General features: G+C 43.9%; 1 protein-coding gene across 1 annotated transcript in view; it reads right to left on the bottom strand.

Moving 5' to 3' along the window:
* Positions 1–16,154, bottom strand: part of LOC101606773 (ATP-dependent RNA helicase DDX19A) — a 30,501-nt gene extending 14,347 nt beyond the window's left edge. Inside the window, exons 1-4 of the mRNA XM_045147743.1 lie at positions 16,008–16,154; positions 6,971–7,019; positions 6,006–6,056; positions 4,301–4,436 (exon numbers count right to left, since the gene is read on the bottom strand). Coding sequence (XP_045003678.1) covers positions 4,301–4,436; positions 6,006–6,056; positions 6,971–7,019; positions 16,008–16,064 — 293 coding nt within the window. The 5' untranslated portion in view covers positions 16,065–16,154. The remainder of the gene's footprint in view (positions 1–4,300; positions 4,437–6,005; positions 6,057–6,970; positions 7,020–16,007) is intronic.
* Between the last annotated feature and the right edge of the window lie 765 nt (positions 16,155–16,919).

Raw genomic sequence — 16,919 nt, 5'->3', positions numbered from 1 at the left:
TGAGCTAGAGATGGCTTACTGGCTAAGGCACTAGCCTGCAAAGCCAACGGACAGAGGTTCAATTCCCCAGTACCCACATAAAGCCAGATACATAAGGTGAAGCGTGCATCAGGGAGTTTGTTTGCAGTGGCTAGAGGTCTTGGTGAACCAATTCTCATCCTTTCTCTCTGCTTATCCCTCCCTCTCTCAAATAAATATATGTATGTATATACATATACATATATACATATACATATACATATACATATACATATACATATACATATACATATACATATTGTCCTGGTTTTTTGAGGTAGGGTCTCACTCTAGCTCAGGCTGACCTGGAAGTCTCAGGATGGCCTTGAACTCATGGCGATCCTCCTAGCTCTGCCTCCTGAGTGCTGGGATTAAAGGTGTGTGCCACCACACCTGGTATAAAATATATGTTTTTGAAGTCACACTTCTAGCTGGGCATGGTAGTGTATGCCTTTAAATTCAAGGTCACCCTGAGACTCCATAGTGAATTCCAGGTCAGCCTGGGCTAGAGCGAGACCTTATCTTGAAAAACAAACAAAACAAAACAAAACAAAAAAACATTATACTGAATTTATTTGAGGGAGAAAGAGAGAAACAGGCAGAGAGAGAGAGAAAGAGAGAGAATGAGAATGGGCAAGCCAGGGCCTCGAGCCATTACAAATGAACTCCAGATGAGTGCACTCCCTTGTGTATCTGGCTTATATGGGTCCTGGGGAATTGTTCCTGGGCCCTTTAGCTTTTCAGGCAAGCCATTTCTCCAGAACACCCCCCCCTTTTTTTTTTTTTTGAGGTAGGGTCTCATTCTAGCTCAGGCTAACCTGGAATTCACTATGTAGTCTCAGAGTGACCTTGAACTCATGGCAATCCTCTTACCTTTGCCTCCCAAGTGCTGGGATTAAAGGCGTGCACCACCATGTCCAGCTTCCTAAAACATTACACTTTTAAGAACTGGGGATGTAGCTTGGTTGGTAGAATGCTAGCCTTGCATGCAAAAAGCCTTGGGTTCAATCCTTAGCACTGCGTAAAACCGGGAGTAGTGGCACATGCCTGTGATCCAAGCAACTGGGAGGTAAAAGCAAGAAAATCAGAAATTCAAGGTCATCATTGGCTATGCAGACAATTTGAAGCCTGTGACATATGAGGTACTGTCTCAAAAATATATATATTGTGGGCTGGAGAGGTGGCCAGCCAGGCCAAATGAGCCAATGGGTGCAATAGTGGAACGTCTGTCATAGTGGAAACCAACTGCCCTCTAATTGGATTGGAGGCTCGCTCTATGGGAAGGAATACATTCCTGATACTGAAAACCTAAAACAGGGGTAGTCATGAGCCCTAGGGGTGTAACATCTGTCAGGCTAAATGTATATACTATGCTCATCAAATTGCCCAGTAAGCACTTCTCTTAATGTTCATACCCATATATTAATGTTACTCTCACTTTTGATAGAGAACCTTCTCTTTTCAGATGGCAGTGACCTTGGGATGACTCAGAAGGCATCATGGTGCTGGGAAGAAGTGACAGGAGTGCTCAGCACTGCAATATCTCTATCACACCTTCCAAGGCTCAGGGTCCCTTGTGGAAGAGGTGGCAGAAAGACTGTAAGAGCCAAAGGAAGGGTAGGACTCCTTGCATGGCATGGATATCCATGACCTCACAGTGCCTGACACTACCTACACAAGACCATCATGATAGGAGAAAAAGTAAGAGAGAGACTGATTGAGAGGGGGAGGGAATATGATGGAGCGTGGAGTTTCAAAGGGGAAAGTGGGGCGAGGGAGGGAATTACCATGGGATATTGTTTACAATCATGGAAGTTGTTAATAAAAAAAAATTATTTAAAAAAACCCCCCAAATTAAAAAGCAACCAAAAAATAAAATTAATTTATGAAAGTATATTGTGGTAAGAACATTTGACATGAGATCTTCCCTCTTGGCATTTTCTTTTTATCATTATTTGCATGTGTGTGGTGTGCATGCATGTAAGTAAGTGTTTTACGTATGTATGTGGATACACTTGTGTGCAGGTAACACATAGGCCAGAAATTGACACAAGGGGTTTTCTTCAATTGCTTTCCGCTTCACTGAGTCAAGGTCTCTCATTAAATCTAGACTAGCTATTAGTCTCGATAGCCAGCCTGCCCAGCTTTTGGTACTGATTTTGTTTTTTCTAGGTATGGTCTCACTGTAGCCCAGACTGACCTGGAATTCACTGTCCTACCTCAGCCTCCCAAGGGCTGGGATTAAAGACGAGAGCTTTTAAGTGGGTGCTGGGGATCTAAGTACTGGTGCTTATGTGGAACAATCACTCTTCTCAGCATTGTTTTTCTTTTCATTTATTTGAGAGATGTTGGGGGGGGGGCGGTGGTCAGGCACAGACAGAAAGATAGCATGGGTGCACTAGGGCCTCCTGCCACTGCAAACTCCAGATGCATGGAGTGGCCTTTGTGCATCTGGCTTAATGTGCATACTGAGGAATCAAACTTTGGTCCTGGGCTGGAGTGATGGTTCAGTGGTTAAGGTGCCTGCCTACAAAGCTTAATGACCCAGGTTTGATTCTCCAGTACCTACGTAAAGCCAGATGCATAAAGTGGCATATGTATCTGGAGTTCACTTGCAGTGGCTAAAGGCCCTGGCACAGCCATTCTCCCTGGGCCTTCAGGCTTTGCAAGCAAGCACCTTTAACTGCTGAACAATCTCCCCATCCCCTTTTTTATGTATTTATTTTTAATTTGTGTATGTGGGCAGGTGGATATTATCCTGAGGACAACCTCAGGGAGTTGGCCCTCTCCTACCTTGTTTAAGACAAGGTCTCTCTTGTTGTTGGCCACTATAAAGACCAAAGTAGCTGGCCTGTGAAATCAGGTTCACCTCACTCTGCCTCTCTGTGCCATGTCATTGAGCCACTTTTCCACTGGCTTTTTATGTGGGTGCTGGGAATCCAGACACTAGCTGATAGGCTTTTAGAGCAAAAGCCTTATCAACTGAGCCATCTCCCTAGCCCCTGCTCCCTTGGCATTTTCAAGTGGTAAATATGTCAGTGTTTACTACAAACACAGTGTTGTACAGCCTTGTCTGGTTTCAAATACTCAAAACATAGATTGATAAAATAATCAATCAACCAGCCCCTTCTGTCGAGCTTAAGTGTGCTTTATCATTAAGTAGGCCCTTACCCCAAAGTCTGGCCTATCAAAGGTTTCTTTCAGTCTACGTAACAGGAATCCAGGCTTTTTTTTTTTTTGGACAGACTTCTAGAAGTAGATTAAAATGTTCTTAAAACCGTAAACCCTATAGTCTTACAAAAGGGCTTACCTAATAAGAAATGTTCCTGACATCCAGAAATCACCTGTCAGCCAATATTTTATTGAAAGTTCTAAGAGCATAAAAGAAAAAAAGACTTTCAGCTATGGTGAATAAATTTGTGGCATTTCAGTCTCTACAAGAAAGCCAGGTGCTATAGCACACACCCATAGTCTCAGCTGTCTAAAAGGCTGAGGCAGGAGGATCCCTTGAGTACAGGTGTTCAGGGATAGCCTGGGCAACATAGTGAGATCTTGTATCCACCATATAGCCCAGACAGACCCAGAACTTGAGATCCAGCTGCTTCAGCCTCCGAAGTAGCTGAGATTACAGGGCCAAGCCACCAGCACTTGCTGAGATCCCATATCCAAAGGGAAAAAGGCTCCACCAAAAGGAGAACTGGGCAGCCAAGAGAGGGATAGAAAACCATCACTGTCAACTTGCTTATAGATTCATTTTCCTTTTCTTTCTTCTTTTTTGAGACAGGGTTTCATGTATCCTAGGCTGACCAACTTGCTAGGTAGTCAGGAATGACCATAAACTTCTAATCCCTCCCACCACCAAATGCTGGGATCGTAAGTATGCACTACCATGCCTGGCTTGTACAGTACAGGGAACCAAAGCCAGGGATTAGTGTATGCTGGGCAAGCATTCTACCAACTAAGCTATATTCACAACCCTTCATGCATTCACTTTTTTTTTTCGAGGTAGGGTCTCACTCTAGCTCAGGCTGACCTGGAATTCATTATGTAGTCTCAAGGTGGCCTTGAACTCATGGCAATCCTCCTACCTCTGCCTCCCGAGTGCTGGGATTATAGGTATGTGCCACCACACCCGGCTTTATGCATTTACTTTTCAATCATGTAGCTCACTACCTACTTGAAGTATATATAATAAAAAAAAGTTATTCCTAGAACAATCTGAGATGCTGCTTTTTGAAATAAGGACTGGCAGGAAATCACTGCTCAAAGCAGTAATACTCACAGGCGAAGTTCTTCAAAAGACTTCACTGAGTAGAGGGGAGAGTTCGGATCCCGCTGCAGGACTTCCACTTGGTTTGTGTTATCCACGAGGTTGCTTCTGATCAGCTTGTTGAGCAAAGACTGGGCAGCTCTGTCCTCTGCAGGAAGAAATTGTATTTTTCTTCATACTAGCAGCCAAACCACCCTCGTGAAAGCACTCTCACTCTCTTCTCTACACATCAGACCTGGACAGCCAGCCATGATGGGAGAAACCCAATCTCAGCTCTTCCTTTCAGGGTTTTGTTTTGTTTTGTTTTGACTTTCAATTTTTGAGACAAAATTTCACTTTATAGCCTCAATAGCAATAATCCACCTGCTTCAGCTTTCCAGGTGTTTGGTGGGATTCCTTTCCTTGCTCATTGCACAACCATTTAAAAACTCATTAATAGGCTGGAGAGATGGCTTAGTGGTTAAGCGCTTGCCTGTGAAGCCTAAGGACCCTGGTTTGAGGCTTGATTCCCCAGGACCCACGTTAGCCAGATGCACAAGGGGGAGTTCATTTGCAGTGGCTGGAAGCCCTGGCGCAGCCATTCTCTCTAACTCTCTAGCTCTCAAATAAATAAATAAACAAAATATAAATTTAAAAAAACTCATTTACATCAGCTTCCCAAGTAGCTATAGGCACATGCCGCTTTTGTTTTTTCTTTTCTTTCTTTCTCTCTCCCTTCCCCCCTTGCTCTTTTTTTTTATTTTTATATATTTATTTTATTTTGGGGGGGGAGTTCGAGGTAAGGTCTCACTCTAGCTCAGGCTGACTTGGAATTCACTATGTACTCTCAGGGTGGCCTCGAACTCATGGTGATTCTCCTACCTCTGCCTCCCAAGTGCTGGGATTAAAGGCATGCGCCACCACGCCCAGCTCTCTTTATTTATTTTTTAAGTCAGGATCTCACTTTATCTGGACTGAACGGACCTGGAACTCAACCCTGTAGCCCAGGCTAGCCTCAAATGCACAAAGACCCTCCTACTCGGCCTCCCCAGTGCTGACACTAAAGTCTTGTGCCATCACACCAAACTTTTGCAACTTCTTTTTGGTTTTTTTTTTCCCATGGTAGGTTCTCACTCTACCCCACGCTGATCTGGAATTCACTATGTAGTTCCAGGCTGGTCTCTAACTCACAGCAACCCTTCTACCTTAGCCTCCAAGTGTTGGGATTAAAGGCATGGGCCACTACAACCAACTTGCCACTTCTTTTCTTAATCACCTTATTAACATCGTTATTTTAATTTTCCCATTGCTGGGGATAGAACTCGAAGTCTAGCACGTTAGGCAAGTGCTTTATCACCAATCTACATCCTCAAACCAACATGCTACATTGTTATTATTATATTGTTGTTGTTGTTTTTTGAGGTAGGGTCTTGCTCTAGCCCAGGCTGACCTGGAATTCACTATGTAGTCTCAGGGTGGCCTCGAACTCAAGGCTATTCTCCTACCTCGGCCTCCTGACTGCTGGAATTAAAGGTGTGCGCCACCACACCTGTTTTGTTATTTATTTATTTATTTATTTTGCCAACTGCTACTTTTGAAACACTTCTTCTGGCTTCTAAGACTCTTCTGATTTCCCCTTGAACTCCATGTTCTTGTAACTGAAGAGCTTCTCTGGCTACAGGATGACAAGCCCTGTGTTACATTCATCTTTCCCCAGAGGGTTTTAAAGAATAGTTACCTTTCTCTTCTTCATCTGTCTTCTCTCCAGTGGTACTAGTTTTGATTATACCTGTACACACATATACACAAACACAAAAAAGAAACAGTTGTCATCAGAAAAGCAAATATTAGATCCATACAACATGCTCCTCTAACACTGCAGAGAGGGGAGGGGAGGGAGGGAAGGAGATGATAATTGGTAAAGCATCATATGAAGATAGGAAGATGAAAACAAGAGATTAGGGTAATACTGTTGCAACCCCAATCCAAGGGACATTAAAGACTGAAGGAAAGAAAACTACCAAAAATCAGGGGAGAGGTCTAGAATAAGGTCTTTCTCCAAGGTCTTAGAAGGAACTAACCTTGCTGACCCCTTGATCTTAGACTTTTGGCCTGAGTTGTGAAACAATCAGCTGCTGGGATTTTAACCACCCAACCTTGTGGTGCTTTGTTAGGGCTGCCCCACAAAACGAGCAGCATGACCTCATGGCTGTGAGAAGAGGGGAACATGGAAACAATACAGAAAGGACACCACACCTTTTTTGTACTGAGATTCTTTTTTTTTCTCCTTTGAGACAGGATCTTACTACATAGTCCTGGCTGGGCTTAAACTCAGTCCTCCTGAGTGCTGGGACTGCAAATGTACACCACTATGCCTGTTTTACACTTACATCCTGTGAACCCAGTTTGATTTTTCAAAAACAAAAACAAAAACAAAAAACTCTTAAAAGAAATATCTTGTAAATAGGGGAAGAGTAATCCAACAGTAATTTTTGTTTTTAAGGAGTCTAAGAGAAGAAAAATCTGGAAAACCCATACATTCCCTCTCAATGAACACATTCTAATCTGGGCTCTAAATTCTGCAGCTGGCATCTGTCGAATGTTATGCCAAAGAACAGGTCCGTTGCTCACTGCAGCTGTGGGCGCACAGCAGATGCATTACATTAAGTTAGTGTACCTAGTCTGTAGTTACTAGTGACTCACCGTTGGCGTCTGGCTTGACTTTCTCTTCTTTGATCTGCAAACTACTCATCTGAATAGGAAGAAAAGGAAACAGTAAGCAAATGTTCCAGGCCAAAGAAGGCCCTGCAAAGAGATGCTGCCTACTGAAAGTCTACAAAGAACTGCAGAGGGACTGGGGCGGTGGCACAGTGTTCAAGGCACGTACTTGCAAAGCCTACTGGCCCAGGTTCAAGTTCCCACCACCCACACAACAAAAAGTTCCCCAGTACCCAAGTAAAAGCCAGACACAAAAGTGGTATATATCTGGCATTCATTTGCAATGGCAAGAGACTCTAGCACACACACACACACAAAGAAAAAGTCTCAAACTTTTACTTTTCTCCCAATTTACATTCTTTCTAAAATATCTCAAAGTAATTCTTTTTTAGGATTGGTTGGGTATTTTGGTGGTGCTGGGGGCTGAAATAAGGACCCAGAGCATACTAAGCAACAGCTCTACCACTAAGTTACAATGCCAGACCTGCTTTTTTTTTTTCCCAAAAAATATTTGTGGGGCTGAAGAAATGGCTTAGCAGATAAGGCGCTTGCCTGCAAAATCCAAGGACCCAGGTTCAACTCCCTAGAACCCAAGTAAGCTAGATGCACAAGGTGGCACATGCATCTGGAGTTCGTTTGCTGTGGCTAAGGCCCTGGCATGCCAATTCGCTCTTGTTCTCACTCTCATGAATAAATTTTTTTTTAATTGTATTAAGCTGAGTGTGGTGATATATGCCCTTATACTCAGCACTTGGAAGGCAGAGGTAGGAGGATCACCATGAGGTCAAGTCCACTGAGATTACATAGTCAGCCTGAGCTAGAGCCAGACCTTATATATATATATTTTTATGTTTAATTTTTCAAGGTAAAATAATTAAATTTAAAGGTTAAAGAAAATAAATAAAAATATCGGTGTCATTCTTTAACTGGATAGGTTTTAGTAGTCAAATGTGCTATATATGTACACCCTTCAAGGTGGGTGTAACTTCCTTCCTAAGTGTATTAATAGCCAATGTAGAAGTCAAAGCCAACTGGAATCACTGGTGCTAAAAAGGCCAATATTTTGGCCCCTGTTCCCAGGTCATGAGGCCTCTGGAGATGATGGGACACTTCTACCCTGACCCCCTGGGTAAGTCACCTGTCTTCCTTATGAAGGAATGTATGGAGACCTAGAAACAAAAAAATGGGACTGGGGCTTGAGAGATGGCTTAGTGGTCAAGTGCTTGCCTGTAAAGCCCAAGGTCCCCAGTTTGAGGCTCAATTCCTCAGAACCCACGCTAGCCAGATGCACAAGGTGGCTCACGTGACTGGAGTTCATTTGCAGTGGCTGGAGGCCCTGGAGTGCCCATTCTCTCTCTGCCTGTCTGCCTCTTTCTCTGCCTATTGCTCACAAATAAAATAAAATAAAATAAAATAAAATAAAATAATTGGATTGGTGTAGTCTGAAACGGGAAAGTCATAACTGAGGAGAAATCAGCACTCTTGGCTTCCCAAAGAAGGGAAAACTACTTGGCCATCATGACCCTGACTCATCCTAACAGACAGCAGCAGTATCAGAGGAGCTATAGGGCTACTCCTGGTCCCTAAAGTCTCCTTTCGAGAGCCATTAGTGACCTCCAAAATCAATCCTTGGTTTAATTTTGGCTGTTTGGTCTTAAACACTTAAGAGAGAAAGGTATAACCGAAGACAAAGAGATACCTCAAATATATGAATGGCCTATTAAGTAACACAACAAGAGTTTTCCAAGAGAAGAAACAAACAAGGCCTTAAGACATGTTGTCCCAATCTATAATAGTTCTAATTCTATAAGGAAAACAACCATAGATGTCAAAAGGGTTACTTCCACACCTAAAATATTATATCTTATATTGGGAACAATGGTGAATCTCTTCTAAATTGTGTGAGGAAACCCTTAAATAAATCCTCAGACCAAAAATATTATATGTATAGCCTTTAGTGGCACCCAATGGCTCTATGGTACCAACCTTTGCTACCCCAAGGACAAATTTTAAAAGGTACACTCTGGAAGGCTAGTATACAAAATATAGTATATTCACTGTTGAGGTAAGGTTCACATTGCTGGCAGAATCACCCCAAGAGCAGCTTGAGGGGAAAAAGGGGGTTATTTTGGCTTACAGGCTCGAGGGGAAAGCTCCAGGATGGCAGGGAAAATGATAGCATGAGCAGAGGTAGGACATCAACCCCTGGCCAACATAAGGCAGACCACAGCAACAGGAGAGTATGCCAAACCCTGGCAATGGGACACTGGCTATAACACCCATAAGCCCACACCCAACAATACACCACCTCCAAGAGTTGTTAATTCCCAAATCTTGATCAGCTGGAAACCTAGCATCCAGAACACCTAAGTTTATGGGGACACCTGAATGAAATCACCCTTCACCATTATCAAAGTTAAATATTGTGTATATGTTCCTGATAATTAATATCTCATCTGTTTTAACAGCCATACAGAAACAGATTCAGGCCGTGTCAGACTACTGTGCCATTCAACGAACAGTTCTAGGAGAAAATCTCAGCCAGCTCATGCTCAGATGGTCCTGAGACAATTCCACTCCATCCACCTGGGTTTGCCCCAATGGTCCCCAAGTCCTGGAAGTCCACAAGAAGGACAGCAATAAAGGCAATCAGCTTGCTGTGTGCTCACTCCTCATTAACTCCTTACTTTTACTCTTTCTTTCCAACATTTTCTTCCAAGACTATCTTCTTGCACTCCATCAATACACTTTCGGAGTCCTTTAGAATAGTTCCCCCGTCTGGGAGAAACTCTAACTGCCAAAACTCTGTGCCTCACACAGAAGGAAATAGTTTGTGATCTGATGTCATCACTCCTTGTCCTCTAACAACAGTTAGGGTGACTGGAACCCTGAAGATTAAAAAAAGGCAGGAAAGTTTGCACTTGCCAGAAATCGATGATGATCTGACTTCTTATCTCTAACCTACTTCCCTGTACCAGTTTTTCCACAGACAACCAGAACCCTCCCTGGGAGGGAGGTCTTTCATAGGATTTAAATATTGTGATTGGTCAAGATCAGCCCAAAGAACTTGGTGCCAGGGCTATCCTTTTCTTGAGACAGCCCCTACCCCTAACCAACCAGCTATCCCTCTGGTTCACTTGAGCTGGAAGACAGCCCACCACTAAAAGGTAATAAATAACTGTGCAAGGGGATGGCAGGCCACTTGGGAACTTCCAGCTTTGGGTGAGTTTTTCCCTCATCTGGGCCTGGTTGAGCCAAAGGGACAGCCCCCTAGCCCTTACACTCCACATGGACTCCTCTACCCTCTCCAGCTTCCCACATGGCAGAAAGCTCCTTGAACTATCTTTTCTTTCAGTGTTCCCCCCACCCAGGTCCTCCATGTAGGATCTCTAGCCACATGGGTGTCTTTCCTTGGCTCTGTACTATCTTCAATAAATGTAATAATTTAGTAATTTAAAAAAACTTTGGGGAGGGAATTAGTACAATTTATTATTATTATGGAAGATGTCAATAAAAAATAAAATTAAGGGCTGGAGAGATAGCTTTGTGGTTAAGGTGCTTGTCTGCAAAGCCAAAGAACCCAGGTTCAACTCCCCAGGACCCACATAAGCCAGATGCACCCATTCTCTCTCTCTCTCTCTCTCTCTACCTGCCTATTTCTGTATCTCTCTCTCAAATAAATAAATAGAATATTTAAAAATAAGCCGGGTGTGGTGGCGCACACCTTTAATCCCAGCACTCAGGAGGCAGAGGTAGGAGGATCACTGTGAGTTCGAGGCCACCCTGAGAATGCACAGTGAATTCCATGTCAGCCTGAGCTAAAGTGAGACCCTACCTTGTAAAACCAAAAAAAAAAAAAAAAAAAAAGGAGAGAGAATATTTAAAAATAAATTAAATTAAAAAGCATACAAAAGGATAAACCTAAAAAAAAAATGATTACAGGGCTGGAGAGATGGCTCAGTAGTTATGGCTAGAGGCCATGATACACACATTCTCTCTCCTTGCAAATAAATATTTCTTTAAAAAAAAAAAAAGCCGGGCATGGGGGCACACGCCTTTAATCCCAGCACTGGGAAGGCAGAGGTAGGAGAAAGGCTGGCCTGAAACTCATGACAATCCTCCTACTACCTCTTCCCCTGGAGTGCTGGTATTAGAGACATATGCTCTCCCAGTGATCCTCCTCATTCTGCCTCCCAAGTGCTGAGATTCAAGGGTTCCAATGCTTTTTTTTTTTTGGGGGGGGGGGTGGTGGTTTTCAAGGTAGGGTCTCACTCAAGCCCAGGCTGACCTGGAATTTACTCTACTGTCAGGGTGGCCTTGAACTCACCTCAGCCTCCAAAGTACTGGGATTCAAAGTTTAAAAAAAAATTTTTTTTGTTTTTATTTATTTTTATTTTTTATTTTTTGGTTTTCGAGGTAGGGTCTCACTCTAGCTCAGGTTGACCTAGAATCCACTATGAAGTCTCAGGGGCCTCGAACTCATGGTGATCTTCCTACCTCTGCCTCCCAAGTACTGGGATTAAAGGTGTGTGCCATCACACCTGGCTAAAAATTTATTTTTATTTATTTAAGAAAGATGGAGAGAGAGAAAAAGGCAGATAGAGAATGGGCATGTCAGCATTGCTGAGGCCCTTGGAATCCCAACAGAAATGGATGGGAAGACCCGACTGCTGAAGACTGCATACTTAGGCTACAAGGTCACTGAAAAACACTGCTGGAGCTGAGCTGATGTACAAAGTGATGCATGCATCTGGAGTTCACTTGCAGCAGCTAGCAGACCTGGAACACTACACATTCTCTCCTTGAAATAAAAAAAATAAAAGGTGGTGAGGGACTGGACTGGAGGGATAGTTCAGCAGTAATGACCTGGGTTCAATTCACCAGTACCCACATATAGCCAGATGTGCATGTATCTGGAATCTGCAGCAGTTAGTGGTCATACGTGCCCATTCTCTCTCCCTCTCCCCATTTCTCTGTTTGGGGGAAAAAAAAGAACCAATAATGGTGGCTCTTCAGCATTTTCAGCCTTTGGAGAGGTGAGGTCAGAAGGATGAGTTCCGGGGCTGGAGAGATGGCTTAGCGGTTAAACTGTTTGCCTGTGAAGCCTAGAGACCCAGGTTCAATTCTCCATGTCCCATGGAAGACATATGCATCTGGAGTTTGCTTGCTGTGGCTAGATTCTCTGGCGTGCCTGTTCTCTTTCCCTGTGTCACAAATAAATAAGAACAAAATCTTAAAAAAAAAAAAAAAGGGGAGCCGGGCGGGGTGGCACACGCCTTTAATCCCAGCACTCGGGAGGCAGAGGTAGGAGGATTGCCATGAGTTCAAGGCCACCCTGAGACTACACAGTGAATTCCAGGTCAGCCTGGACCAGAGTGAGACCCTACCTCGAAAAACCAAAAAAAAAAAAAAATAAATAAATAAATAAATAAATAAATAAAATGGAGGCTGGAGAGATGGCTTAGCGGTTAAGTGCTTGCCTGTGAAGCCTAAGGACCCTGGTTCCAGGCTCGATTCCCCAGGACCCACGTTAGCCAGATGCACAAGGAGGTGCACATATCTGGAGTTCATTTGCAGTGGCTGGAGGCACTGGCACGCCCATTCTCTCTCTCTCTGCCTTTCTCTCTGTCACTCTCCTATAAATAAATAAATAAAAATGAATAAACATATTGGTCTTGGCAAAGACTTTCTAAATACAACCCCAATTGCTCAGGCAATAAAACCACAGATTAATCACTGGGACCTCATGAAATTACAAAGATTTTGCACTGCAAAGGACACAGTGAAAAAAGCAAAGAGGCAACCTACAAAATGGGAAAAAAATCTTCGCCAGCTATATATCTGATAGAGAATTAATATCTAGGATATCCAAAGAACTCAAAAAGTTAAATAATAAGGAATCAAACAAGCCAATCAAAAAATGGGCTATGGAACTAAATAGAGTTCTCAAAGGAAGAAATACAAATGGCATATAAGCATCTAAAAAACTAGTCCAAAAAAAAAAATGTTCTACATCACTAGTCATCAGGGAAATGCAGATTAAAACTACATTGAGATTCCATCTCACTCCTGTCAGTTTGGCCACCATCATGAAAACAAAGGATCATAAATGTTGGTGGGGATGTGGAAAAAGAGGAACCCTTCTATACTGCTGGTGGGAATGCAATCTGGTCCAGCCATTGTGGAAATCAGTGTGGAGGTGCCTGAAACAGCTAAAGATTGATCTACCATATGACCCAGCTATAGCACTCCTAGGCATATATGCTAAGGACTCATCTCATTTCCTTAGAAGTACGTGCTCAACCATGTTTATTGCTGCTCAATTTATAATAGCTGGGAAATGGAACCAGCCTAGATGTCCCTCAACTGATGAGTGGATAATGAAGATGTGGCACATTTATACAATGGAGTTCCACTCAGCGGCAAAGAAAAATGAAGTTATGAAATTTGCAGAAAAATGGATGGACCTGGAAAGGATTATACTAAGTGAGGTAACCCAGGCCCAGAGAGCCAAGCACCACATGTTCTCCCTCATATGTGGATCCTAGCTACAGATGATTGGGCTTCTGCGTGAGAAGGAAAATACTTACTGGAAGAGGCCAGTAAGTTAAAAAGGAGATATAAAGGCAAGAGTAAGGAAGGGAGGAGGGTACTTAATAGGTTGATATTGTATATATGTAAGTACAATGATTGAGATGGGGCAGTAATATGATGAAGAATGAAATGTCAAAGGCGAAAGTGCGGGGGTAGGGGATTACCATGGGATATTTTTTATAATCATGGAAAATGTTAATAAAAATTGTGAAAAATTAAAAACATTTAAAAACTGCAAAAAAATCAAATTAAAAAAAAAGACATTTGATTGCAACTCTGCCTGCTCAAGTTCTATTCCTTGGCCCTTATATATATTTTTAAACCCAGTCACAAATTAGCAAATGTATCTATAATACCAGCAGCAAGCCTATATGACAAGAGCAGGTGGAGCCAGGAGAATCCAGAAGCTCAGGTCAGCTAGACTGGCACACACAGGAAAACCAGCAGGAGAGACCCTGTCTCAAGCAAGGTGGAAGAAAACAAACATTCCAAGGTGGTCCTTACACCTCCATATGTGTACTGTGGCACGTGTGTGTGACACACACACACACACAAATACATGTGCTCACACAAAAATAAAAATCACCTTTAGGGCTGGAGAGATGGCTTAGCGGTTAAGCGCTTGCCTGTGAAGCCTAAGGACCCCGGTTCGAGGCTCGGTTCCCCAGGTCCCACGTTAGCCAGATGCACAAGGGGGCGCACACGTCTGGAGTTCGTTTGCAGAGGCTGGAAGCCCTGGCGCGCCCATTCTCTCTGTCCCTCTATCTGTCGTTCTCTCTGTCGCTCTCAAATAAATAAATAAAAATTAAAAAAAAAAATCACCTTTAATCCTGACAGAGAAAAGAAGCCTTTTGTTGATGAAGCAACAGCTTCAGGGCTGGAGAGATGGCTTAGCGGTTAAGGCACTTGCCTGCAGGGCCAAAGGATCCAGGTTTGATACCCCAGGACCCACTTGAGCCATACGAACAAGGTGGCGCACACGTCTGGAGTTCATGTAATGTAATGGTGTGCCCATTATCTCTCTCTCTATTTATCTATGTATCTATCATCTACCTATCTATTTGCTGTCTTTTTCCTCTCTCAAATAAATAAAAATAAAATATTTTTGAAAAGAAAAAACAAAAATAAATAAAATAAAAATAAAAATAAAAAAAACGGGGCTAGAGAGATAGCTTAGCGGTTAAGGCACTTGCCTGTGAAGCCTAAGGACCCAGGTTTGATTCTCCAGGTCCCAAGTAAGCCATATGCACATGGTGGTGCATGCATCTGGAGCTTGTTTGCAATGGCTAGAGGCCCTGGCATGCCCATTCTCCCTTTCTCTCTCTATACTTCTATCTCTAATAAATACAAATATCAGGAAAAAATTAATTTATTTGTTTGAGAGAGAGAAAGGGGAGGGAGAGGTAGAGAGAGAGAGAAAGAGCGCTCGCGCGCCAGGGCCTCTGACACTGCAAACAAACTCCAGATGCATGCGCCCCCTTGTGCATTTGGCTTATGTGGGTCCTGGAGAATTGAACAAGGATCCTTTGGCTTTGCAGGCAAATGCCTTAACCGCTGAGTCATCTCTCCACCCCAGAAAAAAAAATAATAATAATAAAAGAAAAAGATAGATAGATACATGAGTTCCAGGCCAGGCTGGACTATGAGACCCTGCCAAAAAAAAAAAAAAAAATGCTGGCAGAGCGCACGCCTTTAATTTTAATCCCAGCTCCATGGAAAGCAGAGGCAGGGGTGACTTCAAGGCCAGCCTGAGACTACATAGTGAATTCCAGGTCAGCCTGGGCTACAGTGAGACCCTACCTCAAAAAAAAAAAAAAAAAAAAAAAAGAAAATTACGTGTTGAGCTGGGAGACAGCTTAGGGATAAAGCCTTTGCTTGCAACGCCTAGCAGCCCAGATTCGACTTCCCAGTGCCCACATAAAGCCAGATGCGAAGTGCAGCTTCATTTATACAGGGTTCGTTTGCAATGGCAGGAGGCACTCTTGCCATTCTTTTTCTCTACTTGCAAATAAAGTATTTTTAAAAAACTGCACCTACAACTGATTGAAACCTTACAACAATATTATTCTGGAAGAGCACTACTAGCTGCCGGCCACGTTAAATGCTGGCAACTGTTACGTAGAAAGAAGCCTGAGAACACTCAAACGCTGTTAATGAACCGGAGAATGAGCATCTAAATTTGCCTTTGCTTACAAAGGACAAGAGAAAGAGGTCCTGTGCAGGTCACACAGCGAGGAGAGAGTCGCCACGGGACGAACAGAAAAGCTCGAGACTGATTTCTTTCGCCCGGGAAGCAAAATCCGAGCGAAGCGGCCGCTCGGGCCAACTCCAGCAGCGAGCGGGGCACAGGCCTGCCCATCTCGGGAGCTCCGGGGCTGGAAATAGGGTCCGCGGGCGCCCTGCCATCCTCCCCGCTGAAGACACTGACCGACTTCACAGCTGCCTCCTGCTCGTCCACCGCCAGGGCCCACGAGTCGGTGGCCATGGTGGCCGGAGGGACGACGGCAACTCAGGCAAGCTGCGCAGCACCCAGCCAAGCACAGCCCCGACCCCGCGGCCCGCGCCAGGCGCCGCTCACGCTGGCCGGAAGCAGCCTGCGCGCGGATGACGTCAGTTCCTGCCCCGCAAGCGCCTTCACCAATCCACGCCCGGCCTGCGCTCTGAGTGAGCTCCCCCAGCGTTTGCAGTTCCGTGTTCCGTTGGTGCCTCCAGAAGGTGTTGAAAGTCTGCAAAGCTCTCCCCCTCTCTCTCCCACCTTACCTCTAGTTCTCTCTCTCATCAATTAATAAAGATACCCTGAGACTATATCGTGAATTCCAGGTCAGCCTGGGCTAGAGTGAGACCCTACCTCTAAACACAAAGAAAAAATTTTAAAAATATTTTAAAAGGGGGTGGCGGGAGAGACGGCTCCCCTGTCAAGGCGCTTGCCTGCAAAGCCAAAGGACCCAGGTACTATTCCTCAGGACCCATGTAAGCCAGATGCACAAGGTCTTGCATGCGTCTGAGTTCCTTTACAGCTGCTAGAGGTCCTGCAATGTCCATTTGTAGGTGTCTTTCTTTTCTATCTCCCTGTTTACAAATAATTAATTTTTTTGTCCATTTTCTCCGTCTCTGCTTGTAAATAAATAAATAAAAGTCACCATAGGGCTTGACAGATGGCTAAGTGGTTAAGGCGCTTGCCTGCAAAGTCTAATGACCTGGCTTCGATTCTCCACTTCCTATATAAAGCCAGATGCACAGTGGTGCATGCATCTGGAGTTTATTTGCAGCAACTGGAGGCCCTGGAGTGCCCATTGTGTGTGTGTGTGTGTGTTTTCTATCTCTGCTTGCAAATAAAAAG

This window comes from Jaculus jaculus, chromosome 1 (genome assembly GCF_020740685.1).
Source record: "Jaculus jaculus isolate mJacJac1 chromosome 1, mJacJac1.mat.Y.cur, whole genome shotgun sequence".
In the NCBI taxonomy this organism is placed as follows: Eukaryota; Metazoa; Chordata; class Mammalia; order Rodentia; family Dipodidae; genus Jaculus; species Jaculus jaculus.
This window is presented reverse-complemented; position numbering and strand designations above follow the sequence as displayed.